This window comes from Scyliorhinus canicula, chromosome 14, assembly GCF_902713615.1.
Source record: "Scyliorhinus canicula chromosome 14, sScyCan1.1, whole genome shotgun sequence".
Classification (NCBI taxonomy): Eukaryota; Metazoa; Chordata; class Chondrichthyes; order Carcharhiniformes; family Scyliorhinidae; genus Scyliorhinus; species Scyliorhinus canicula.
The window spans coordinates 25,184,324-25,209,797 of NC_052159.1; the positions used below are offsets into that span (position 1 = coordinate 25,184,324).

The 25,474-nt window shown below is 46.1% G+C and overlaps 1 protein-coding gene across 1 annotated transcript in view; it reads left to right on the forward strand.

Annotated features, from left to right (window-relative positions):
- Nucleotides 1-25,474, forward strand: part of atp10a (ATPase phospholipid transporting 10A) — a 308,521-nt gene that overhangs the window by 212,367 nt on the left and 70,680 nt on the right. Inside the window, exons 7-13 of the mRNA XM_038817916.1 lie at nt 1,190-1,296; nt 6,238-6,369; nt 11,353-11,483; nt 13,435-13,687; nt 18,610-18,827; nt 21,274-21,468; nt 22,813-23,368. Of these exons, the coding sequence (XP_038673844.1) occupies nt 1,190-1,296; nt 6,238-6,369; nt 11,353-11,483; nt 13,435-13,687; nt 18,610-18,827; nt 21,274-21,468; nt 22,813-23,368 (1,592 nt within the window). The remainder of the gene's footprint in view (nt 1-1,189; nt 1,297-6,237; nt 6,370-11,352; nt 11,484-13,434; nt 13,688-18,609; nt 18,828-21,273; nt 21,469-22,812; nt 23,369-25,474) is intronic.

The window sequence follows — 25,474 nt, forward strand, 5'->3', positions numbered from 1 at the left end:
CAGGTTGGCATGAAGGGACTAAAGCAGTGCAGTGAAGTATTTGTTATCCAGCAAGATCGGGGAATGGGTGGGTACCAGTTGTTCAAAAATGCTGTCAAGGGGGTGTTAAATTACTCCAGACAGCAGACCAGATGCTGTACATCTTTGATCAGACACAATACCCAAAACTAACCCAATAATTTAATAATTGTAATGTAAAACCCAAGAGCAATTTTGCAGATTTAAAAACCTATTGTCATTTAAATTTTTTGAAAGAACACAGACCTTTGACTCTGTGAGGTAACGGCGGGCCTGGCGTGGCCCTGCCTGTCTCCACCACATGACTGACATGGCCCTGCCCGTCTCCACCACATGACTGACATGGCCCTTGCCTCTACATATTTAATTGACTGGCCGCCACACGATTGCACTTGGCCAGTTGCTCCGCCTGCAGCTCGAGGTGCCACGCACATTCGCTTCTGCCATTCGGGCCCTCGACATGAGAAGAATATTTCTCTTTCTCTCTCTTCCCGCCTCCCACCCCCACCCCAGGTTCCACTCACCCTTGACCTACATTGCTCCTCTTTTGGCAATGCTTCAATTTCAAAATTCTCTTCCTAATCTCCCCAATGTCTCTCTCCATCTCTATTTTAGTAACCACCTTCAAGTCCACAAACCTCCAGCATATCTGCGCTCCTCCAATTCTGGTTTTCGCCCATCCCCAATTTTAATCCCTGCATTATTAGTGGCCATACCTTCCCCTACCAAAGCCCTGAGGTCTGGAATTCTCCCCCTAAATGTTGTCGCTGCCTCTCTGCTTTTGACGCCCTTTAAAATCCACCTCTTTTGTCTGTGTCTCCTTAAGCTGAATATTTGACAAAGCCCTGTGATGTGTGGAGGAAAGTTGTACTATATTAAAGGCACCAATATAACTGATGTTGTTGCCTTTTGTGGACCTCTCCATTATTCCTTAGCCATAAATATTTTCTCAATTGGGTTTTAAAAGTAGGTTCAAATGCATATGTGACACTAAATTCTAAACTTCTGCTTATGCAGTCACGGGGCGTAATTGTAGAGCCCTTAAGTTCCTCCATGTAATGTAGCAGAAGCTGATCAGAATTACAGGACCACTTAAAGGTGTATTCAATAGGACTGGAAGAGCTTGTGTGAGAGAAAAGCTTTGGCTAAATTAAATTTTCTCTTGTTACAGAGTGTATAAAAATGATAAGAGAGCTGGACTTTCTAAAGACAACCTCTTACTTCGAGGCTGTACAATCAGAAATACAGAAGAAGTCGTGGGGATCGTAATCTATGCAGGTACTTGTTTGTGCGCGTGTGCGGGTTTGTGTGCGTGTGCGGGTTTGTGAGCGTGTGCGGGTTTGTGCGCGTGTGCGGGTTTGTGCGCGTGTGCGGGTTTGTGCGCGTGTGCGGGTTTGTGCGCGTGTGCGGGTTTGTGTGCGTGTGCGGATTTGTGTGCGTGTGCGGGTTTGTGCGCGTGTACGGGTTTGTGTGCATGTACGGTGTGTACATAGATGTCTGAAAATGTGTGTGCATGCATATACAGGTGTGTGTGTGCATGGATTTGCGTGCATGCAAGTATGTATTCACAAGCACATTCTGTTTAAGGGCCAGGATGTTTCTCATTTTGTGTCCCATCCTCATTCAAGCACATAATTTGCTGTTAATGTACTTGCAGCTACCCTGAGAGTCTGTATCTCCATTGCTTCTAAAGCATTAGTCAATATAATATCCTCTGGTTTCATCTCTGCCACGCACAGTGGCACAGTAGTGTGGGGAAGGTGGTGTAGTCCGGTTGGGGGGTGGGTAGTTTGATTGTGGAAGTGTTTGGGGTTGAGGATGCTAATTGAGGTTGTGGGGGTTGAGTAGTCGGGTCAGGTAGGGGTGGGCAGTAGGATTGGCGTGTGAGTGGGGCGGGTTGTGGTTGTGGGTTGGGTTGTGCTGTTAATCACCGAGTTACACCAGAGATAAAGAAGTGCAACAATTCTGGGACAAGTGCCCATATCTAGCCAAGCCACGGACTCAGCATAGCAGATACTCGGGCAGAGATTGGAAATTTTAACTTCCTGGGCAGTTTGAGTGTACGTGTGCACATCAGGATTACCTCAGGGTCCCAACGGGTACCAGCAAAACAAGTTCAATGCTTCGCTGTTCCTGGTACCAGGGGATCTGGCCCATATCTTTTTACTTCTTTAATTTTCCTTTTTTTTTTTCTTTTGTTCCTTCTCTCCTTTTTGTTTCCCCCTCTCTCTCTCTTTCACTTTCACCCTCGTATCCCCCTCTTCCCCCAGTTTCTTCACAGGGTAGACTATTGAAAGATTGTTATAGTTTGCTGGTATTAAATCCATAGAATGCCTGCAACGCAGAAGGAGGCCATTCGGCCCATCAGTTCTGCATCAAACCTCTGAAAGAGCACTTGGCCTAGGCCCCACTCCCTACCTCATCCCCGCAACCCCACCTAACTGGCACAGTTTCACAATTGTCCCAAACATGGTTGTACATGTCCAATGTGCATTTCCATTTCCCATTTTCAGGCATCTATGTGCTTGAACCCTATTGCTGCAGTTCATGCCACGATCATGGTTTTGATAAGGTAGCAGAGCTTGCTGCTTTCAAGCTTAAAATTAGATGTCTTTAAACTTGTGTTTATTCTGAATTCAGACTTCGGAAGGCAAAGGACCATCATATTTTGGCGTTACTTCCCGAGTAAAACTATAAGGTGCTGTTTGCTCTTATGTTTCTTCTTTGTGTGAAGTCATCAGCCGAGAGTCCACCTCCCCCCCCCCCCCCCCCCAGTGGGGTTTCCAGAGGTGGGGGCAGCCTCCCATTGGCTACCAACGGGATCTTCCAGTCCCACCAAAGTCGACAGCCGTTTGTGTTGCTCGCAGGGCTATGTCGCTGGCAGGGAGGGGGTGTGAGGGACGGGACAGGACAGGAAGACGGTGGCGGCGGGTAGGGCCGGAAAATTCCGCTCCTGGTTTGAGCCTAGCGATCTAGGCCGAAGTTCTCTTTCCCCGCTGACGGCGCGCTCCCACTCGCGGGTTTTCTAGCCGCGTGGGGTGGCTTCAATGAGAAATCCCATTGACGCACAAAAAATTGGCCAGAAAATCTGCTCTGTTAAATGAAGCAATGGGAAATAGAACAAGCTCCGAATGTGTTATGAGAAATCCATGAGTGTTATAAATTTGAAATAAAAACCTGAAATGTTGGACTTTTAGATTGACAGCATGTAAGAGAGATTAAGTTTGAATGTGTGAAGGGCACCACGTTGGCGCATTGTTTAGTACTGCTGCCTGGAACCGAGGTCCCCGGTTCAATTCTGGGTCGTGTGGAGTTTGCACATTCTCCATGTGTTTGCGTGGGTTTCTCCCCACAACCCAAAAGATGTGCAGGTTAGCTGGATTGTCCACACTAAATTGCCCCTTAATTGGGAAAAAATGAATTGGGTGCTCTAAATTTATTTTTTTAAAGTTTGAATGAGTGAATTTATAAGACTGGCTTTCTGTATATTTCTGCCCTTTTCTATTTCTGTTTATGGCTGAATCGTGCCCCTTTGGTGCCAGTGGTTGTATGGTGCTAGTGGTTGTATGGTGCTAGTGGTTGTATGGTGCTAGCAGGTAGAAGAGAGTCACATATTTTGTACCAGTCCGGAGTTGCAAGAGGTGAGGTTGCACTCTGCTCGAGAGTGCTCCTGCTCACTTCAACATGCAAAACGGTTCTTCTCAAATCAGCAGGAAGAGCAGCTGACTGCTCGATAAGCGCCCTTCAGTCATTAAAATGCAAACGGTGACACATCAGGTAACCAGGGGGCTTTTTGCAACTCATGCCCTTCCAGCAGGCTTTGCACCAAGTGCCACTAAGCTGCTGATGAGGCGACTTACTGCCCCTGCCTGTTACAGGCAATCCGGCTGAATTCAAGGGTTAGAAATAAACTCGTCTTTGCGCATTTGAGTCTACGCCCAAATGCATGAGGCTTTGGCAGAACAGTGGTATAAAATCAGCTTAATTTAAATACTGGAGATCGTCAGCACGGTTGCTAGGCGAGTCTCTTTTGCTAAAGGCATTTGATCAAACTCTGGTAGCAAAAGTGTGAACACATCTTGTTGGAGGTAACTATATAGGCTGGTAATTAGTTGTGAGGTAGGAGACTGAGTAGCAGTGAAGGGTTTATTATCTCACTGGGGTGTGATAAGTGGCATTCTCCAGGGAAGCTGTATTTGGGCCTCACTCCTCCATTTCTTTTTAATGTGGTAGCAGTAACCCACAAAATATTTGTGCTGAAATTTGCATCTTTATTGCATCAGTTAGAATCCTTGCAGTGCAGAAGGAGGCCATTCTGCCCATCGAATCTGCACCGAAACCCTGAAAGATCATGCAACCGAGGTCTGTTGCCTCACTCTATCCCCGTAACCCAGCACATTGATCATGGCCAATCCACCTAACCTGCATGTCTTTTGGACTGTGGGAGGAAACCGGAGCACCCGGAGGAAACTCACGCAGACACATGGGGAGAAAGTACGAATTTCACACAGTCACCCGAGGCCGGAATCGAACCCAGGTCCCTGGTGTCGTGAGGTAGCAGCGCTAACCTCTGTGCCACCGTGCCGTGAGGGCACTAACAAGTCTTCTCTACTTTAATGCCACAGCAGAACCAAAAAGAAAATGTTGTTTTGAAATTAAAAACCTATGTGTGAAGACAGTGTCCTAGCACAAAAGGCCATTGACATTAAAGAGTGGCTGAGGAGATGAAGTAAATGGAGAAATGGTCAGCTGCCAATGAGAAACCTGGTTGCACAATTAATGGAAATGTTAACAAAGAGAATGGGGGTGGGGGGGGGGGGGGGGGGGGGGGCACGGGATTGCGGCGCTGAGGAGCCCCGGGTTCGAATCTCACCCCTGGGTTACTGTCCGTGGAGATTGCACATTCTCCCCATGTCTGTGTGGGTTTCACCCCCATAACCCAAAGATGTGCAGGTTAAGTAGATTGGCCACGCTAAATTACCCCTTCATTGGGAAAAAAAATTATTGGGTATTTTTGGGTAGAGGGCAGCACGGTAGCATGGTGGTTAGCATCAATGCTTCACAGCTCCAGGGTCCCAGGTTCGATTCCCGGCTGGGTCACTGTCTGTGTGGAGTCTGCACGTCCTCCCCGTGTGTGCGTGGGTTTCCTCCGGGTGCTCCGGTTTCCTCCCACAGTCCAAAGATGTGCGGATTAGGTGGATTGGCCATGATAAATTGCCCGTAGTGTCCTAAAAAAAAGCAAGGTTAAGGGGTTGGGTTGTTGGGTTACGGGTATAGGGTGGATACGTGGGTTTGAGTAGGGTGATCATTGCTCGGCACAACATTGAGGGCCGAAGGGCCTGTTCTGTGCTGTACTGTTCTATGCTCTATGGTACTCAATTTATTTTTAAAAAACTAAGAGGTGGGTGTAGATGGTGGTGCTTCCCCTCTTTGAGGCCCCAGCAGCTCCACTTGCAGGCAGCACGGTATCACAGTGGTTAGCACAGTTGCTTCACAGAACCAGTGTCCCAGGTTCGATTGCCGGCTTTAGTCACTGTCTGTGCGGAGTCTGCACGTTCTTCCCGTGTCTGCGTGGGCTTCCTCCGGGTACTCCGGTTTCCTCCCACAGTCCAAAGATGTGCAGGTTAGGTGGATTGGCCATGATAAATTGCCTTTGGTGTCCAAAAAAGGTTGGGTGGGGATACAGGTTTGCGGGGGATGTGGAGCAGGTGTGGGCTTGGGTAGGATGATCTTTCTGGGGGCTGGTGCAGACTTGATGGGCCGGGTGGCCTCCTTCTGCACTGTGGATTATATGATTCTGAAAGTCAGAAGTTCAATATTGTAAAGGAGGAGAAGAAAACACTGGGTGGATAGAAGGCTGTGAAAGTATTTGTGCCAAAGAAGATTGGCATGAGCCAGGTAACTTGGCATGAAATCGATGCATGTTATATATTCTGTAAATCCTGTATTAATTCATATCTACTGTGAGTGATTGAGATGGATAACTACAATGACATTTATGGGTGAAATTTTAATTCTGAGACGCAGGCCTTGAAAGGCTTCTGTTTCCATCTTGATAAATATTGAAATAATTTTAGGTGCACGCGAGTGACAACGTTTGTACGATTCTGGAATGGACTTGCCAGCAGTCAAAACACCCATTACAAGAGCTTTCTAGCAAGAGCCTAATGCTAGTCCAGTGTCCTTGGTCCTCAGCTATCTTTCTCTAATCTTTTTTAGGTCATGAGACTAAAGCTATGTTAAACAACAACGGACCACGCTATAAACGTAGCAAGCTGGAGAGGCAGATGAATGTAGATGTCTTCTGGTGTGTGATCATACTTTTTGTGATGTGCCTTTTCTCAGCCATTGGTAAGTTGTGATATGTTGTATCAGTTTAGGCCAAATTAGTCAAATCTCTTGGAATCAAGAGTGGGCCTAACAGATCCATAAATAGCGCTGATAAACCACTCTGGGGAGGCGGGGGAGACTGTTCTGCCATGTTTGAGTTTGATCAAGCGGACCAATCTGGGTAGCCTTTCCTTAAGGATGCTATTGAAAGATTTACATATATGCCTGACCGGAGAAGCAAAAAGACCACATACACTCAGAATCATGTACACAAAGTGCTGTTTGCTTCTGAAACCCCTGTGGTATGCACCACTGCCCTGGCTCCTCCTCCTGCCTCCTCCATCTTGCTCATTGAGAGCTTTGCAGTGGACACTTTTTAATCATGCCTCTGGTCAATCTCTGGCCTCTTGCCCTTCTCCAATCTTTGGATATTGTACATCTCTCCGGCTGTAGCTTCCCCCTTCTATCCTATCTGGTTTCTTTCTCGCTTTCTGTGCTTGTTTGCATCTCCCTTTCTCATTCGCTTCCCTCTTAGTCTATTTCTGGCTAAGGTTCCCGCCGCTTAATTGGTAATAGCAACTCCTAAAGATCGTTTGGATTGTGATCTCATTGCCGCCTCGCTTCGCAGAATGTTTATTGCAAATGATCAAAGTGGTTCGGGATGCTGGAATTGTGAGCTTTGCTGTGAAGCTTAATTTTGGCCCAGTATTTCCTGTACGAGGGGAACGAAATGAGAAAGAGGAGCTCCTGATGGCCTGTGAAGAACTGCAGTCAACTCCACAATGCAAGGATGAAAATAGATCCGTAACAACACCTGTCTCAGAGAAAGGATTCAGACAGTCTGAAGGAATATGAGGTGCTGGCCTCAGCAAATGGGAAGCAGATTAAGTGAAGAGTTTGAAATTGGCGCTTGCAAGTGAAGGAAGAGTTTGGCGGAGCAGTGTCAGGAAAGCAGGAAGTGCTGGGATAAGGTCTGGCTGCATCTGTGGCGAGGGAAGCAGAGTTAACGTTCTGAGTCCCAAAATGACCCTTCGACACAACTGTTCCAAAGAAGAGTCATATTGGACTTGAAACGCTAACTCTGGTTTCTCTCTCCACAGATGCTGCCAGACTTGCTGGGCGTTCCCATCGCTTTGTTTTTATTTCAGATCTTCAGCAGCTGCAGCATTTTTACTTTTATTTCAGTGTCAGAAAACGAACGAGCAGAATGGACAATGCCCAGGAAGAAAGCTCAGTGATTAACAGACCCAGTTTTCAATGGAAATTGGAACTGGTCCACTTGAGGATCTCCCGATTGGCCAGTTTGGCAGCTCCCGATTGGCCAGTGGGGCAGCTCCCGATTGGTCAGTGAGCCGGCTCCCGATTGGCCAGTGTGGCAGCTCCCGATTGGCCAGTGGAGCGGCGCCCTGTTGGCCAGCTGAATTGTGTCCGGTTGTTAAGTCTAGGGGCTGGTTTAGCACACTGGGCTAAATCACTGGCTTTTAAAGCAGACCAAGGCAGGCCAGCAGCACGGTTCAATTCCCGTACCAGCCTCCCCGAACAGGCGCCGGAATGTGGCGACTAGGGGCTTTTCACAGTAACTTCATTCGAGGCCTACTTGTCATAATAAGCGATTTTCATTTTTCATTTTTCAAGTTGAGCCCTGAAGACAGGGAAGTTGTTGATGGGAGATTAATTGCTTTCAGTCAAAGAAATTCCTTCAAAAACATGCCGCTGAAAAATTTGCAGTCCAACGTTTGGGACATTTTTAAAATTAAAATAATTCTGTTCGGTGTTAATATTGGAAATTTGATGTCCTGGAGTTAATTTTTAAAAAGAAGATGTCCGTCAAGATATTGGCCTTCACTTCGGTTTCAAGATCAGGTGAATTTATACACCGCAAAGCTACAAAACATCGCTGTGGCTGCAGGGTGTACCTCCTTCAGGGTGAACTGCAGTGCCTCGCCAATGTTTCTTCGAAACCTCTTTTTAAACCAGTGACTTTTATCACCTAGAAAGTTCAAGAGCAACAGGAACATGGTAGCATCAGCACTTAAGGTGCCTCTTCAAGCCACACACCATCCTGTCTTGAACATTGCATTGCCATTTCTATACCATAAAGGCAAAAAAACCATAATGGGAGTTATGTACAGACCTCCTAACAGTGGTCAGGACCAGGGGCGCAACATGTACCGGGAAATAGAAAAGGCATGTCAGAAAGGCAAGGTCACGGTGATCATGGGGGACTTCAATATGCAGGTGGATTGGGTAAATAACGTAGCCAGTGGATCCAAAGAAAAGGAATTCATGGAATGCTTACAAGATGGCTTTTTGGAACAGCTTGTCATGGAGCCCACAAGGGAGCAGGCTATTCTGGACCTAGTGCTATGTAATGAACCAGACTTTATAAAAGATCTTAAAGTAAGGGAACACTTAGGAAGCAGTGATCATAATATGGTTGAGTTCAGTCTGCAGTTTGAAAGAGAGAAGGCAAAATCGGATGTAATGGTGTTACAGTTAAATAAAGGTAATTACGAGGGCATGAGAGAGGAACTGGCGAAAATCGACTGGAAGCAGACCCTAGTGGGGAAGACAGCAGAGCAAAAATGGCAGGAGTTTGTATGCATAATTGAGGACACTGTACAGAGGTTCATCCCCAAGAAAAGAAAGATTATCCGGGGAGGGATTAGACAGCCATGGCTGACAAAGGAGGTCAGGAAATGTATCAAAGAAAAAGAGAGATCCTATAAAGTGGCCAAAAGCACTGGGAAATCAGAAGATTGGGAAGGCTACAAAAACAAACAGAGGTTAACAAAGAGACAAATAAGGAAGGAGAGGATCAAATATGAAGGCAGGCTAGCCAGTAATATAAGAAATGATAGTAAAAGTTTCTTTCAATACATAAGAAACAAACGACAGGCCAAAGTAGACATTGGGCCAATTCAAACTGATTCCGGAAGGCTAGTGATGGGAAGCGAGGAAATGACTGGAGAACTTAATAAGTACTTTGCGTCTGTCTTCACAGTGGAAGACATGAGTAATATCCCAAAAATGATAGAGGGTCAGGGGGCTGAGTTGAGTATGGTTGCCATTACAAAAGAGATGGTGCTAAAAAAGCTAAAAGGTCTTAAAATTGACAAATCTCCTGGCCCCGATGGCTACACCCTAGAGTTCTGAGGGAGGTGGCTGAAGAAATAGCGGAAGCGTTGGTTGAGATCTTTCAAAAATCACTGGAGTCAGGGAAAGTCCCGAACGATTGGAAGATCGCTGTTGTAACCCCCTTGTTCAAGAAAGGATCAAGACAAAAGATGGAAAATTATAGGCCAATTAGCCTAACCTCGGTTGTTGGTAAAATTCTAGAATCGATCGTTAAGGATGAGATTTCTAAATTCTTGGAAGAGCAGGGTCGGATTAGAACAAGTCAACATGGATTTAGTAAGGGGAGGTCGTGCCTGACGAACCTGTTAGAATTCTTTGAGGAGGTGACAAGTAGGTTAGACCAGGGAAACCCAGTGGATGTGGTCTATCTGGATTTCCAAAAGGCCTTTGATAAGGTGCCACACAGGAGGCTGCTGAGTAAGGCGAGGGCCCATGGTGTTCGAGGTGAGCTACTGGCATGGGTTGAGGATTGGCTGTCTGACAGAAGGCAGAGAGTTGGGATAAAAGGTTCTTTTTCGGAATGGCAGCCGGTGACCAGCGGTGTCCCACAGGGTTCAGTGTTGGGGCCGCAGCTGTTCACCATATATATTAATGATCTGGGTGAAGGGACTGGGGGCATTCTAGCGAAGTTTGCCGATGATACAAAGTTAGGTGGTCAGGCAGGTAGTGCTGAGGAAGTGGGGAGGCTGCAGAAGGATCTAGACAGTTTGGGAGAGTGGTGCAGGAAATGGCTGATGCAATTCAACGTGAGGAAATGTGAGGTCTTGCACTTTGGAAAAAAGAATCCAAGCATAGACTACTTTCTAAACGGTGAGAAAATTCATAATGCCAAAGTACAAAGGGATCTGGGAGTGCTAGTCGAGGATTCCCTAAAGGTAAACATGCAGGTTGAATCTGTGATTAAGAAAGCGAATGCAATGTTGTCATTTATCTCAAGAGGGTTGGAATATAAAAGCAGCGATGTGCTACTGAGCCTTTATAAGGCTCTGGTTAGGCCCCATTTGGAGTACTGTGTCCAGTTTTGGGCCCCACATCTCAGGAAGGACATACTGGCACTGGAGCGTGTCCAGCGGAGATTCACACGGATGATCCCTGGAATGGCGGGTCTAACATATGATGAACGGCTGAGGATCCTGGGATTGTATTCATTGGAGTTTAGAAGGTTAAGGGGAGATCTAATAGAAACTTACAAGATAATACATGGCTTAGAAAGGGTGGACGCAAAGAAACTGTTTCCGTTAGGCGAGGAGACGAGGACCCGTGGGCACAGCCTTAGAATTAGAGGGGGTAAATTCAGAACAGAAATGCAGAGACATTTCTTCAGCCAGAGAGTGGTGGGCCTGTGGAATTCATTGCCGCGGAGTGCAGTGGAGGCCGGGACGCTAAATGGCTTCAAGGCAGAGATAGATAAATTCTTGATGTCGCGAGGAATTAAGGGCTACGGGGAGAATGCTGGTAGGTGGAGTTGAAATGCCCATCAGCCATGATTGAATGGCGGAGTGGACTCGATGGGCCGAATGGCCTTGCTTCCACTCCTATGTCTTATGGTCTATATCATCACTGGGTTAAGAATTGCGGAACTCCCTGAATAATACTGTTGTGGGAGCTTCAACCGTTCAAGAAGAAAACCCACCACCACCTTTTCAAGGAGAGTTCAAGGTGGACAATAAATGCCGGCCTTGCTACCATCACCTCAAGAATTAATAATTTGGGGAGGAGAAAGTTGACGTCAAACAAATCTTGGTGACAGATAGATATGAGCAGACTTAATATTCCGCAATAGCTAATTGGGAAATGTACTATTTTACCTTGATTTTGTTAGCAGTGTTTCTTCACATCATTTTTTTTTTCTGTTGCAACATGTAGGCCACGGACTCTGGGTAGCTAAGTACGGTGATGAGCGACCGGTGTTTGACGTTCTCGGCAGTGATGGCAACTCCTTATCTCCTGCTTTATCTGGACTATATTTGTTCTTTACGATGATAATTGTCCTACAGGTAACACAGCTGAATCATTTTAATTGCACAACAGTTTCCTTTATAAAATAGGATATTATTCTTCCTAATCGGGCAACAGAATTCTAGTGCTGATGTCTTGCCTTATTTCAGAAGCCAGTGATCCAGTGGAATGAAGCTTTTGATCCCAAAAAGGAATTGCAACTTCCCCAATTACTTTCACTCCAGTCTTGGTGACCTTAACTTTAGCCGTCCGCCCCCCCTAAACATTGGAATTTATAACCTTGAACATATTGCCTACCTCTTTAAACAAGGTTTTACTCATCCATCTTGATATCTCCTTACGCGGCATAGTGACAAATTGAGCCAGGCAACGCACCTGAGAAACTCTTTGGGACATTTTTCTTCATTAAAGAGGCTTAATAAATGCAAGTTGTTGTAATTTATGGCCTAGACTTTTCAGATGATGGCGCCTGATTTCCCACCATCCGAATCCCTGCCGACCCCCGAGTGCTCCCGCAGCCATTGCCGGCTCAAATGAAGCCGGCCAATCGGCTTGGCAGTCGTGAAGGGACTTCCGGAGGGATTGAGGCTGGGCCGGCAACCACAACTGGGGAAAGGGTGCCCTGCCTATCCGAGGCCTTGCCCACGTCAAATGGCTGCTTTGTCGGGGAGGACAGGAACCCAGAGGGAGTCCTGTTCCTGCAATTTCATCCCCGCCACCCCCCCTCCACCTAAAAGCCCGCCAGCGAGTGGGCAGAGGTTTCTGGCCTACATCACATTGTATTACATTTGTCTTTGTATAGATAATATCTTTACAATATAAATATTTTACCCAAATTAAGGGACTTTCAATGATCTGCTAGTTTCTATTCTCCACTTGGTAGGAGGTGGAGGTCTGTCGTCATCAGCAAACCGCATTCTTTATTGCGATGACTGAGATTGAAAAGCAAGGTGTTTCAGTGAATAAGAATACATTTCTCCCTGTTAAAATGCTGCTGCGGCCCAATTGTTTTAACTTGCAGATTTCAGACCTCTCCAGCTTCAGATCTCCAGCACTTGTGGCACTTTGCTTTTCATTTTAATTTGCTCTCATCTGATCAACACCTGCTTACGTCATTCGCCACCAGTTTTCTGCCCGCCCCTGCAGACTGAGGCCTGCTGGATATGGTTCCACGGGCTGTCAGCTTCCAGTGCTGCCTGAGGTAGAGGTGCCCCAGGTTTGTGCCTTGATAGGGAATGTCAGCAGTCTATCTGGCTGAGAAAGGTACTGTACGCAAGCCCACCCAATATTCACAGCTCCAGCACTAAACTGCTGCTTCACTAAAATGCTCATTTGGGATTAGCCGGAGGAATTGATCAAAGTAAGGATCAGCCATGGAAATGGCACTCAAGTTGAAGCCGGAGGAATAAGAGTTTTTGTGCGCATTCTTGTGAATCAGAGAGATGTACCAATGCCACTCCAAAGATAATAATCTAGGCAGACGCTCCGGCACTGAGGGAGTGCTACACTGTTGCAGGTGCCGTCTATCTGATGAGATGTTAAGCTAAGACGCCCTTCTGCCTTCCCGGCGGATCTAAAAGATGGAAGAAGAACAGGGACGTTACTCCGACAGTGCATTGGCCAATATTTATCAATCAATCCGTGTCACAAAAAACAGAGTACATGGTCATTATCACAATGCTGTTTATTGTGTACAAATAAATATCTGCCGTGTTTCCTGCATTGCAACAGTGATCACCTTTCAAAAAGTACTGCATTGGCTGTAAAGTGCTTTGTGGTCCTGAAAGGTGCTATACAAATGCAAGTTTTCTTCTAAAAGTTGATCTATACACTCTGATTGAACTTTGGTGTCTTTCATTAACCTTCGGTTAGCCGCATGCAGCAACACAGCTGAGGTGGGAAGAACGTGGGTTTCTGATCTTCTGGCAGTGGGATTGCTTTGTGGCGGGAACATGGTCACTGTTATAATGCTACTTTTTTTTAATGCAGGTGTTGATTCCAATCTCACTCTACGTTTCCATTGAGATCATTAAAATTTGCCAAGTATTTTTCATCCATCAAGACACCGACCTGTATGATGAAGAGACGGATTCCCGGCTGCAGTGCCGAGCATTAAACATCACAGAAGATCTGGGGCAAATACAGTACATTTTCTCTGATAAAACTGGAACACTGACAGAAAATAAAATGGTGTTCAGAAGATGCACTGTGGCCGGGGTTGAGTACTCGCATGATGCTAATGGTAAGTCAGGTTTGCTGATACATGCTTTAGCAAAGTGAAACCTCTATGGCGAACCCCCTGACACCCTGGGTGGAATTCTCCGCTCCCCACGCTGGGTGGGAGAATCGCGGGAGGGCCGGGCGACTCACGACACGTCCCATGGCGCCCCCCGCGATTCTCCCACCCTCCGCTCGGAAGAATCGGCGCTCGCTGTTTTTCACGCCGACCGGCGATTCTCCGGCCCGGATGGGCCGAGCGGCCTGACGTTCCCGACCGGTTCACGACGGCGGCAACCACACCTGGTCGCTGCCGCCGTGGACATGGGGCGCCAAATGCTGGTTTGAGGCTTGTGGGGGGCGGAGAGTGGAGTGAGCACCACGGCCGTGCTCGGGAGGGGACTGGCCCGCAATCGGTGCCCACCGATCGTTGGGTCGGCCTCTCAAAGTGACGCACTCTTTCGGCTCCGCCACCCCACAAGATCAAGCCGCCATGTCTTGCGGGGCAGCGGAGGGGAAGACTGCAACCGCGCATGCGCGGGTTTGAGCCGCCCAACCTGCGCACGCGCGGCTGACGTCACTTAGGCGCCGCCGTTGCGTCATTCTCGGCGCGCCGCCTTGACGCAAGCGTCCAGGCCCGGCGGCCGAGAGTTACGGAGCGCCGCTCCTAGCTCCCCGGGTGGGGGTGAATGAGGTGAGAGGAGCGGCCTTCAAGGCCGTCGTGAAACTCGGCCGAGTTCACGACGGCCTTCCCGATTTATCGTGGGAGTGGAGAATTCCGCCCCATGTGTAACCCCAGAACCATGTCCACCGCAGACATATGCAAGTCAGGGAGGCTGTGATCCTTGAGCTGTTCTGAATAAGTTGATGTCAGCGCGGGATAACAATGGGGTTACATGCAAATGAATGAGAGGTGGCAGGAGTGTAGGGGAATAAATACTGTTAACGTCAGGTATGCCCTCTGCCGATGTGCATCTCTGTATGGTATTAAACTACTGATGGGCAACCTCGGCTAGTGAGTGGGCTACATGAGTGACCCTCCTTCATCTCTGGGCCGCAAGATTGAAATCCGGCTTGTTCACTAACCATGACCCTTGAATAAGATTAAATACATTTAATATACGCCAATATTTCATAACGAGTTATGGAAAATGCTTAACCATTCATATATTGATCGAACTACCATCAACTTTAAATGGTAAAATTAAAATAAATATTTACTCTTTGTTTGGACACAGAAGGAGCACACGGATCTCACAGTCAGTGTGAGCAATCCGCGTGCATCTCACTCCACTTGCTTTACGTGTGAATCACTTCAGTTGTACCGGTAGGAAGAAAGCTCCAGGGACGGGAATCAGCGGAATGAGGCGACTCTGCACGTGGGCAACAGCCAACACAATGCCTCCTGAGCCGCACTGGAACCCTGATGGGCCACAGGTTGTCCACCACTGTGCTAAACCCACATGGAACATAATTCATTTGTCCAATTTGTCTCCATTCAGATTTGTTTTGATAAGTTTATTTTTCCATAAGTCAGTGCATTCTGCACATTGACATAGACGTAGACTGCAGAAGGAGGTCATTCAGCCCATCGAGTCTGCACCGACCCTCCGACCAAGCACTCTAACGAGGCCCACTCCCCTGCTCTATCCCTGTAACCCCGCGCATTGATCATTGCCAATTCACCTAACCTGCGCATCTGTAGCAAGTCGTGACTGCTCAACCCCTGGCTTAAACGGATCGAATATATTTTGTCATCGGCCGCCATGTTGTAGAACCTCTTGTGGGCACCTTTATCACCTCATTGAAACAACTTGTAAGAGGCATTACTCAGGAATCGAATTACCTGATAATTTTCCCCCACCATCAGTGAAAGGAGGAAGATTAATAGAGCGGCAGTGAATGTCCATCTAGCACAGAGCCCACTGCAAAATAGACAGGGTGAGAAGTGGTGAAAAGTGAATTTAATGGTTCCTGTTGGACTTCAATTTACCTTTAACCTTTTGAGCAAGCAGCTCCGAGTTACTAACAATCCGACAATATCAATTCTCATTGAGTAAAATTTATAGAGAATATTCAGGACTAGCTGGTTATAACTTTAAAAATCGGACGTTCCCTGCAGTCCTGTAATCTTTTCCATTCTGGACCCAACATCCATTTCCTACACAGAGAATATATATCTGACTGCAACATGTGGAAGAAGGGAATGTGCATATTTTGAATGTAAATTTTGTTTGAATTTGGGGGCGATTTGAACTCCATTCCTTTGTGCAGGTGATCAGGTTGAAGCTGCACAGTGGTGCGCTGATCAGATTACTACGCTCTGGTGGCCGTGGCATAATGCGCCCACTCGGCCTCTGTCCATACTGTGGAGAAGAGCAAAAAAACTGCCGTCCTCTGATAGAGGGATAAGCGATGAGAAATGACTTGATAAACTGAGACTCTATCCAACCTCCTTAAACCTATCTGTGTCGAGGGTGCAAGATCCATAATGGAATGAGGAAAGTGATCCTGGAACAATTCTTTCCCAGGAGACAAAGCTACAGAGGTTCTCATATGCATATTTTTGAGGGTGCTAAGGCTGTTTTTTTTTACATTTAGAGTACCCAATTTTTAAAATCCAATTAAGGGGCAATTTAGTGTGGCCAATCCACCTAGCCTGCACATCTTTGGGTTGTGGGGCTGAAACCCACGCAGACACGGGGAGAAAGTGCAAACTCCACACAGACAGTGACCCGGGTCTGGGATCGAACCCAGGTCCTCAGTGCCGTAAGCAGCAGTGCTAACCACTGGGCCACTGTGCTGTGCTGCCCTGCTAAGGTTTTTTTTTTAAAAAAACGAATGGGATCCCGAATCACACAAAAGAAAGAAATTTATCAATCACAGAATAGGTCTCCATTGGAGTATTGTGTGCAATTATGGGCCTCACACTTTGAAAGGACGTTAGAGGTGATTTACTGTATCGATACAGTTGAAGGATTTCAGTTACGCGGAGATGCTAGAAAATCTGAAATTGTTCTTCTTAAAGCACCGACGGTGAAGGGGAGATTTAAGATCTTGTACCCAGGATGGGAGCAGTGTGCATTTGGACTAGCCCCATTCCTCCGCAAGTGGTACCATTAGTTTAAAAGTTTGGTTCACTCACAAACATTACCAATTTTTTATCTTTGTGAACAAAAGAGACTTTAACCAGATTTCTTTCAATAAACAGCAAACCTATTAGTCTATTATAGTGGGGGGGGGGGTGCAAGAAATGAGAAATTCCGTTGATTCTGATCCTGTTGCTGGCCAATGGCAGGTTGCCTCTGTCGGCAGGGGGGCGGAGAGGAGGTGCTTGAAAAATCCCGCCCATTTGTTCAATGGACAAGGAAAGATAATAGAGTTCTTGAAATGGTGTCCGGGTTACGCAGTTGTTCTCGGCGAAACAGTCAATGACTCTTGCCCTGCTTTTCTGGCAAGTTCTTGGAACAAGTACATGGGACAACTTAGCGCAGCTTATCTTTGCATTTTCAAAAGCAGTTGGTTCCCCTTCTTTCCAAAGCAAACCAAAACCAACTTTTTAACCACCATGTGACCCCTCCCCTTTTGTATACAGTCCGCCAGGGTCAAGATTTTTCCAGCTTTAAAACTGCTTAATAACCTTTTCTTGCAAAAGGATGTTTTTCCCAGGTGTAATTCTTTAATTTAGTTTAATTAACCCTTTTAAGAAACAGTGTCTTTTAAAACACACATTCTTCCAGAATGTTCGTAGTCATGAAGATGAACCACTTTCTGTGATTAAAGTGATCATGACGAAGAGACGTTCAAAATAATGAGAGGTCTTGCTGGCGTAGTTGAAGAAGAAATTGTTTCCGTTTGGAATGAAGGGCGATAACCAGAGTTACACAGATTTAAAGTCAATAACAGAAACAATCCGGGCAGGAAATTAGAATTTTTTTCATGCAATTATTTGTTATAGAACATACAGCAGGAGGCCATTCGGCCTATCGAGTCTGCACCGACTCACTTAAGCCCTCACTTCCACCCTATCCCCGTAACCCTGGTCACTAAAGGCAATTTATCATGGCCAATCCACCTAACCAGCACATCTTTGGACTGTGGGAGGAAACTGGAGCACCCAGAGAAAACCCACGCAGACACTGGGAGAACGTGCTGACTCCGCACAGACAGTGACCCAGCAGGGAATCGAACCTGGGACCCTGGCGCTGTGAAGCCACAGTGCTAGCCACTTGTGCTGCCCTGGATTGCACGATCTGAAATAGTGGCAGAATTGGATTCAGTAGCAACTTTCAAATGGGAATTGGATAGCGTTGCAAGACAATGATGAAAAAGCAACGGTTTTGAACGAATTGGATTGTTCCTTCAGAGAGCCGGTACAGGCATAATGGGCCGAATTAGCTTTGGTTTTTGGTGCTGTATGATTCTACGAGTGGAATTTTACTTGGAGGCACTTGCCCCACCCACCATCTGGAATGTCGAGGGCATTCCCGCCTCTAACTCCACCTCTGCCTTCCCTGGAAGTCCCAACTCCATTTTACATTGTTTAGGTATGGCTCATGTGCTCCCCCACAGCCAAATGGGCGGGCAAGCAGCCCCTCAGTGCCATCAGCATCACCTGGCACTGCAGCAATCCTGGGACAGGCCCGGAAGAGAGGTAACCTGGGTCAGAGAATCGCCAGGGCGAATCGGGCTCACTCGGCAACCCTCCGTGGAGCAGATGGCATGTGACCAGGTGCCCCACTCACTTATTACTGATGGTGATGAAGGAAGTTGTGGAATAATATTGCAAATGTCCTCAACTCTGTTTCCTGTTGGAGATGAGACTGGGACAAAGAGGGGATTGGGAAAACGGCAGCAAATTGGGATTCAACACTGTTCAATATTTTGGTTTTTATGTCTTTGATATTTTAATGTGCAGTTAATGTAAATACATTATTCCTTGAACAGCGAAGAGATTAGCCATGTACCAAGAGCCTGATTCGGAAGAGGAGGAATGTACGTCTAAATCAGGAACTATACCAAGGTGTGATAGCACGTCTAGTCACCAGAGTGCCAAAATTGTTCACCGAACGCAAAGCACTAAATCTCATCGGAGGACAGGCAGTAGGGCTGAGGCTAAGAGAGCCAGCATCCTCTCCAAACACACCGCTTTCAGCAGCCCTATGGTTAGTATGTACACCACGTTGGACGGGATTCAATATTAAAGCATGCCTGAAACTCAGAAGCTTATGGGTTCAGCCTGCGCTGGAGGACCTAATCTAGGATCTAGGCTAATCTTTAGTGCAGTGCTGAAGGAGTGCTGTGTTGTCAGGGGAAGGATCTTTTTGATGCAGTGCTAAAACTGGGGACCAGTTAGCCTCTTCAAGTGCTAAGAGATGACCCCAAGACACTATTCGAAGGAATACTCCTCTTAACATCACCAATTACACCTCCTCTGCATGGACCCCCTGTGGACATCTCATGTCCCCCAGTTTCTATTCTTCGCAGATTTACACTGATGCGTTGCGTTATGAACCAATTCAAAATTGTCAGCCACGTCTTTGTCCGGTCTAGCCGTTTTAACTCTGTGCTCTCCCACATGAATTTTTCACCACTGCTGGAAGTGAATCATTGAATTCCTCCAAAACAATTCTTTCCCTACTAAACATTTGACTGGGAAGTGATTCTCCTTCCTCTGGAACATCCACAGCTCCTGCCTTTAACTTCAAATAAGTTGTTGCTCTCTTTGCAATGCTATTTTCCGAAGCTCAAATCCTCTCTTTTTCTTTTGCTTCTGCCAATGCTCATCTCTCTTTGTTTTCTTTTCCTGCCTATTTTTCCCTTTCCATTTCTCTTCCCTTCTCCATTTCTCCCAGCTTTTGCTGCCTTTCCAATTCTTTCATTTTTAATTTTGATTCGAGCTAATTCTGGTGTGTTAGACTGTGTTGCTGGTAAGTTTAAATATTCAGCTATGGTATGTATTACCTTTCATTGCCCCTTTTGGCAGAGCTAACTGCAGGTCCTCTGCCAAAGTCACAAGCTTTGCATTTTCAAATTCCTCCCGAGTGATTTCCTCCAATCCCAGGATATCTTTTAAATTGTTAGAGCCATTTCCAGTCAATCCCAATCAATATTTCAAACCTGGAAAGAATGCAATCATTCCACACACACTCACTATCTTTTAAATTTGAAAGTCCTGGCTATGACCCCCAGTTTGTTACGGACGCCGATTCAGACCTCAGAAAACGTTACGATACTGAGCGAGCAGGCAGCAAAGTGGCACACTGGTTAGCATTGATGCCTACGGCGCTGAGGACCCGGGTTCGAATCCCGGCCCTGGGTCACTGTCTGTGTGGAGTTTGCACGTTCTCCCCGTGTCTGCGTGGGTTTCGCCCCCACAACCCAAAAGATGTGCAGGTTAGGTGGATTGGCCATGCTAAATTGCCCCTTAATTGGAAAATAAAAAAATAATAATAATTGGGTACTCTAAATTTTAAAAAAAGATACTGAACGAGACGCGTAACGTCTTCAAGAAGACTGTGCAGAAAAAACAGATTTGTTCCGGGAGGGACAATATAAGAAATTGAGCATTGTTATTTTTATAAACAAAGCTTTGTTAAAACAAAAAAAACACTATTTAACTTTTAGTCTTCATAGTTCGAACAGTACCAGATTATACACAATTTAGCTTCAACACAAGTTCCCATTAAAAAACATTTGGCCTTAAACTCCGCTCTCATTCCACTTACTCAGCCAGGCAAAGGCAGCACTTTGATTTGTGAAGCAAGCTTCCTTCTGTTAGGCATATCTCATTCAGAAACCTTTGTCAAACCTTTCTCTCTCTGGATCTTCTCGAAATCTGGTCCATGGCTGCCTTGCATCTTTTGCTTGCAGATTTTCTGACCAGATAGGCTGCCCTCTACATGTTTCTCTGTAACTATATTCTGACCACCTGGTCATGACTTCCTTCTCTAGATCTTTGCCATGGCCTCTTTCCACTGGCTACCTACCTGCTTCTCTCTCTTTGTTCCCAAACATGACCTCTCTCTCTCACTCTAAGCTCTGCCCAGCCCTTCAAACAAAGCTTCACCCTTGAGTTGGTCAAACCGGAATCTATTCCCATTATTTGGCTGATAGCATCTTCCCGTCTACACAAATGGGCAGAGATAGCCCAATCTTGTGCCACCAGATTTCCATTATTAGACCATTAGGTCCTCGGAATCTGTTGATGGGAGGGCGTCTGGTCATACGGGAATGTCCTGAAGAACAATGGGCCACATTATGCATTCCCTAATGAGTGTAGTTGGGAATGGAAGCCTGTGACTCAGCTAGGTATGGGTGTATCCCTTTGCCTCTGTTGCTAGCAGGTTTCCATTTTGTTTAAACCTTGTAAATTGCTTCATTTTTGGACCCTATTTCTGAACCCATATTTCTAATATCTCTCTATCATGACATTTGACACATAAAGTAACATTTTTAAATTTTAGTTGTGTGGCATGGACGATATGAAAGTTTAGCCGCATGTTTCCCTAGGGGCGGGACTACTTACATTTGGGGTGCAACCTATCAGCACAGTACAGACATTTGCTTTGTTTTCCGGAGTGTTCCATGCCATGTGTTATTTATCTCTAGGAAAAGGACATCACGCCTGACCCTCAACTATTGGAAAAGGTGAATGAATGTGCTGGTCAGTTGGAGGTTTTGAGACAACATGGCCAACCGTTGAGCCACTTGACCCCTGAATTATCTGACATCATTGACTTTTTCATAGCACTGACTGTTTGCAACACTGTGGTAGTTTCATCTCCAAATCAGCCACGGCACAAGGTATGTGTTACCCATTCCTCCTGCTTCCAACCCAACTCTTCACTTTCTGACTACTGCATTGTTGCATTTACGGTTTTGCATCCTGTAGTCGAGCTGGTGGAATGTGTGATTATGGGAACATAGGAGACGGAGCTAAAGGGCTTTCAGTATGTCGGACCTAGTCTGCCATTTTTATTAGGCACGGTAAGCACATCGCAGCTGAGAGAATCTGAGCAGTCAGTGTACACTAGCAAAAACCAAGCCGCAGGATATGTAGCGCGATTACGACGGAGCTTTTACCCTTCTTATTTCACGTAGCAAATTATTTTGGACTGGTATGTCGAAGTGAACTAAGAAGCTTGTGTTAAGCTTTCAGTTCAAATGTGAAAAAACATAGGCCAGTCGTTTGCCATCCGCGCCGCCAGGGAATCCATCGGCCAATGATGACTCACCTCCACGCTGGAAAACCCACCGCGAGGAGGGCACCGGAAAATTACCGGCCATTACTATCCGATTTCACTTTTGCTGGCTAGGAGATGTTTGCAAAATCTTGAGTGTTTGCTGCGATTACTTTGTAAAGCAATTTCTCCTGGACAAATTCACACAGTAGGGTTGTTTAAAGGTCTCTCAAGCTCCAGCTGTTCAAGTGTGCTTCAGATTCCACACATTTAGCCAACGTTTTTGAAGTGATCTCTGGCTCTTTTTTTTTAAAAAAAAGGGAAAAACTCAAGTATTGACTTTTTTCCTTTTTCTGACGGATTTCTCCCTCGAGATTCCTTGCAGTTGTTCAGATGTTATTTATCCTACAGCTCCCCAGCCTGCCAGTTCTCCCCGCCGCCCAAACCAATTCTTATTTCATTATCTCCCCCTCCCTAGCTCTGGGCTGCCCAAAAGCCCTCTGATGTTATTCTGCCTGAGAATAGCAAATTCAACGCAAAGCCAGAGATTAAACCTGAAACCTACATGGCGTTTCTGTCTTAACCAGATTTATCAGTGTTGGAGGAGATGGGGGTGGAGGGATGCTTTTCGTCTTGCTGCGTAGCTTAAAGAGAAGTGGAGAGTTGGAAGATAGTGAGGCAAGATTGGTTCAAATCTCAACACAAACATACAAAGAATTGTTCAATCTAATGGTTCTGGAATGAAAAAGATATAAAATGAGGTTATTTCATTCAACTTACATATGTTCTGTTTTTAATTCTGAAAGTGGCATTAACAGCATTTTTCCTCGTCTCAAAGTTCCTATGACGTAGCACTATACACTATTGTAATGTACCTGTTAACTTTAAAGCAAAGACAAGCACGTACACATTATATAGGTTTAACAACATTTCCTCTTCTGAAGATGCTTGTGTTAATTTTCCGAAGGTTCGGGTCCGCTTTGAGCTGAAGTCCCCAGTCAAGACATTGGAAGATTTCATCAAAAGGTTTACTCCCAGTCGCCTGACTTCGGGCTCCAACAGCAGTAGCTCGTCCAGTATTTCTACAAGTAAATCACTCTACAGGGTCTCATCCAGTGCCTTGCCCTCGCCTTCAGGAGATGTTACCTTACTGAAGGTGGGTGAAGAGCTAGGCAGGTCTCCGCAGAGGGAAAAGATTGAAAGTTTCTTTCAGCCGGGAGCGGTACGAGACGAAGGGAAGGACGGCGAGCTCCGCTATGAGGCAGAGAGTCCAGACGAGGCCGCTCTTGTTTATGCAGCCAGGGCCTACAACTGTGCACTGGTCGAGAGACTTCCAGAGCAGGTGACTGTGGAGCTGCCCCATGTGGGAAAGTTGGCCTTTGAACTCTTGCACACCTTGGGGTTTGATTCCACCAGGAAGCGGATGTCCGTGGTGGTTAGGCACCCACTCACGGACGAGATCGTTGTTTATACCAAAGGAGCAGATTCTGTCATTATGGACCTCCTTCACCAGCCTTCCGCAGGTAGGCAGACATTTCCTCTTCTGAGAAACATTTGTTCAACACTGTAACTATTTTGCTCAGCAATGGAATGGGTGAAATACAGAAGCTCTCCCCCCACCATGGGGATGCCTATAGCTTTTCCATGTGCTGAGCTCTTTGTTTCAGAAGAGTTAGGGGATTGATTGATATTTATTGTCACATGTACCGGAATACAGTGAAAAGTATTTTTATGCGGCTAATGGAACCTATACAGTACGTTCATAGCAGACAAAAAAATAATCGACAGAGTACATTAACTTTTTTTTTAATTTTAGAGTACCCAATTATTTTTCGCAATTAAGGGGCAATTTATTGTGGCCAATCCACCTACCCTGCACATCTTTGGGGTTGTGGGGGTGAAACTCACGCAGAAACGGGGAGAATGTGCAAACTCCACACGGACGGTGACCCAGGGCCGGGATTCGAACCCGGGTCCTCAGCGCCGTAGGCGACAATGTTGACCACTGTGCCACCGTGCTGCCCTTAACCTTTTTTTTAAACAAACAATTTTAGTGAGGTTTTTTTGGCATTGTAAACAGTTACAGATTACAGAAATATGCAAACAACAATGGAAAACCAACACTTCAACCGAACCATAGTGCACATAACTGCTCCTCTCCCATAAACACTACCCGCCTTTATCCCTCCTACTCTACTCTAAATTCCCCCCCCCCCCCCACTTTTCAACCTCTTTCGTGAACCATGGTTCCCTCACAGTCCAAAGACGCGCAGGTTAGGTGGGTTGGCCATGCTAAATTGCCCCTTAGTGTCCAAAGAAAAAGGTTTGGAGGGGTTACTGGGTTACAGGGATAGGGTGGAAGTGAGGGCTTAAGTGGGTCAGTGCAGAATCGACGGGCCGAATGGCCTCCTTCTGCACTGCATTTTCTATGTTCTTCACGTGGGAGCTTTTATTGATCTTTCAGTGGCTAGTTGTCTCTGGAAAATCTTTTGCTCCTGCTGCTGTGCCTTCCTAATTTAGTGTGCTAGAAATTCTGACGGGCGTTTTCAGGTGCTGCCAAATGCAGGAAAATTACTGGTGCCGGCCATTTTGAATAATGTGGGTTTGATGCTGGCGGGGCTGCTCTTCCCCCGTCTGATGGATAGCTCATTATAGCTCACTTAAAATAGACAGACTGAGAGCTTCCCGCACAGGCTGAGGACAGTTTGGATGCCTGGATGTGGGCAGCAGGCTGGGGCGGGGGAGGTGGCAACATTTCAGACAGGCCAAGAGGCCCTGGCTGCCTGCATGCGAGTGCAGCCCTATGCTGCTTTGTAGAGGCGATACTCAAGCCCTCTTCCCCTACCACTGTAGAGTTGTGTTAAGAAACCAGTTGATGTTAAATGCAAGGGTATTCCAAATCCCAGAAGGGAAACTTGGAGTCCCGTGTCCGATCTATATTTTTTGAAATTTAGTATAGTGTGAGGAAAGATGTGAGGACTAGCGAGAAAGGTACCAGGCTTGTTGTAATAACCAAACAAAATAAATGTTTATTAAACATTAAAACACACAAGAAAGACAACTACAAAACATACACTTAATATTGTGTGTATCCATTATTGTAGTTAAATTGACCCAGTTCAAAACCCCTCTATTTTCCTAAACAACATCCCATAGGTTTTAAAACTAAATCCAGCAACAGTTACCATATTTGGCACCTATATATCTTTTGGGATTGCTTCTGGTTTAGAATAGAAACAGCTTCCCCATGTCTGCGTGGATCTCACCCCAACAACCCAAAAAGATGTGCAAGATGTCAATAAAAGCTTCCACGTAAAGCATTAAGTGTGATATAAAATCTGTGATCCAAGTACTGCAATTGGGGAGAATGGTTTGGTTATGTAATGCAACATTGGTGAAGATGCAAATTAGTTAGGAGTAGGCTGCCAGTCAATAAGATCATCGCTGATGTGCAGGGTAGGTGGATTATCCACACAAAATTTCCCCTTAATTGGAAAATAAACATTTGGGTACACTAAATTTATTTAAAAGAAAGAATAGAAACAGGCGATGGTTGAAATAGGATTTCCCAGGCTCTCGCTTGTTTGGAGTGAACACACATTCCTCCAGTGTGTGTGGCTGGAGGCTAT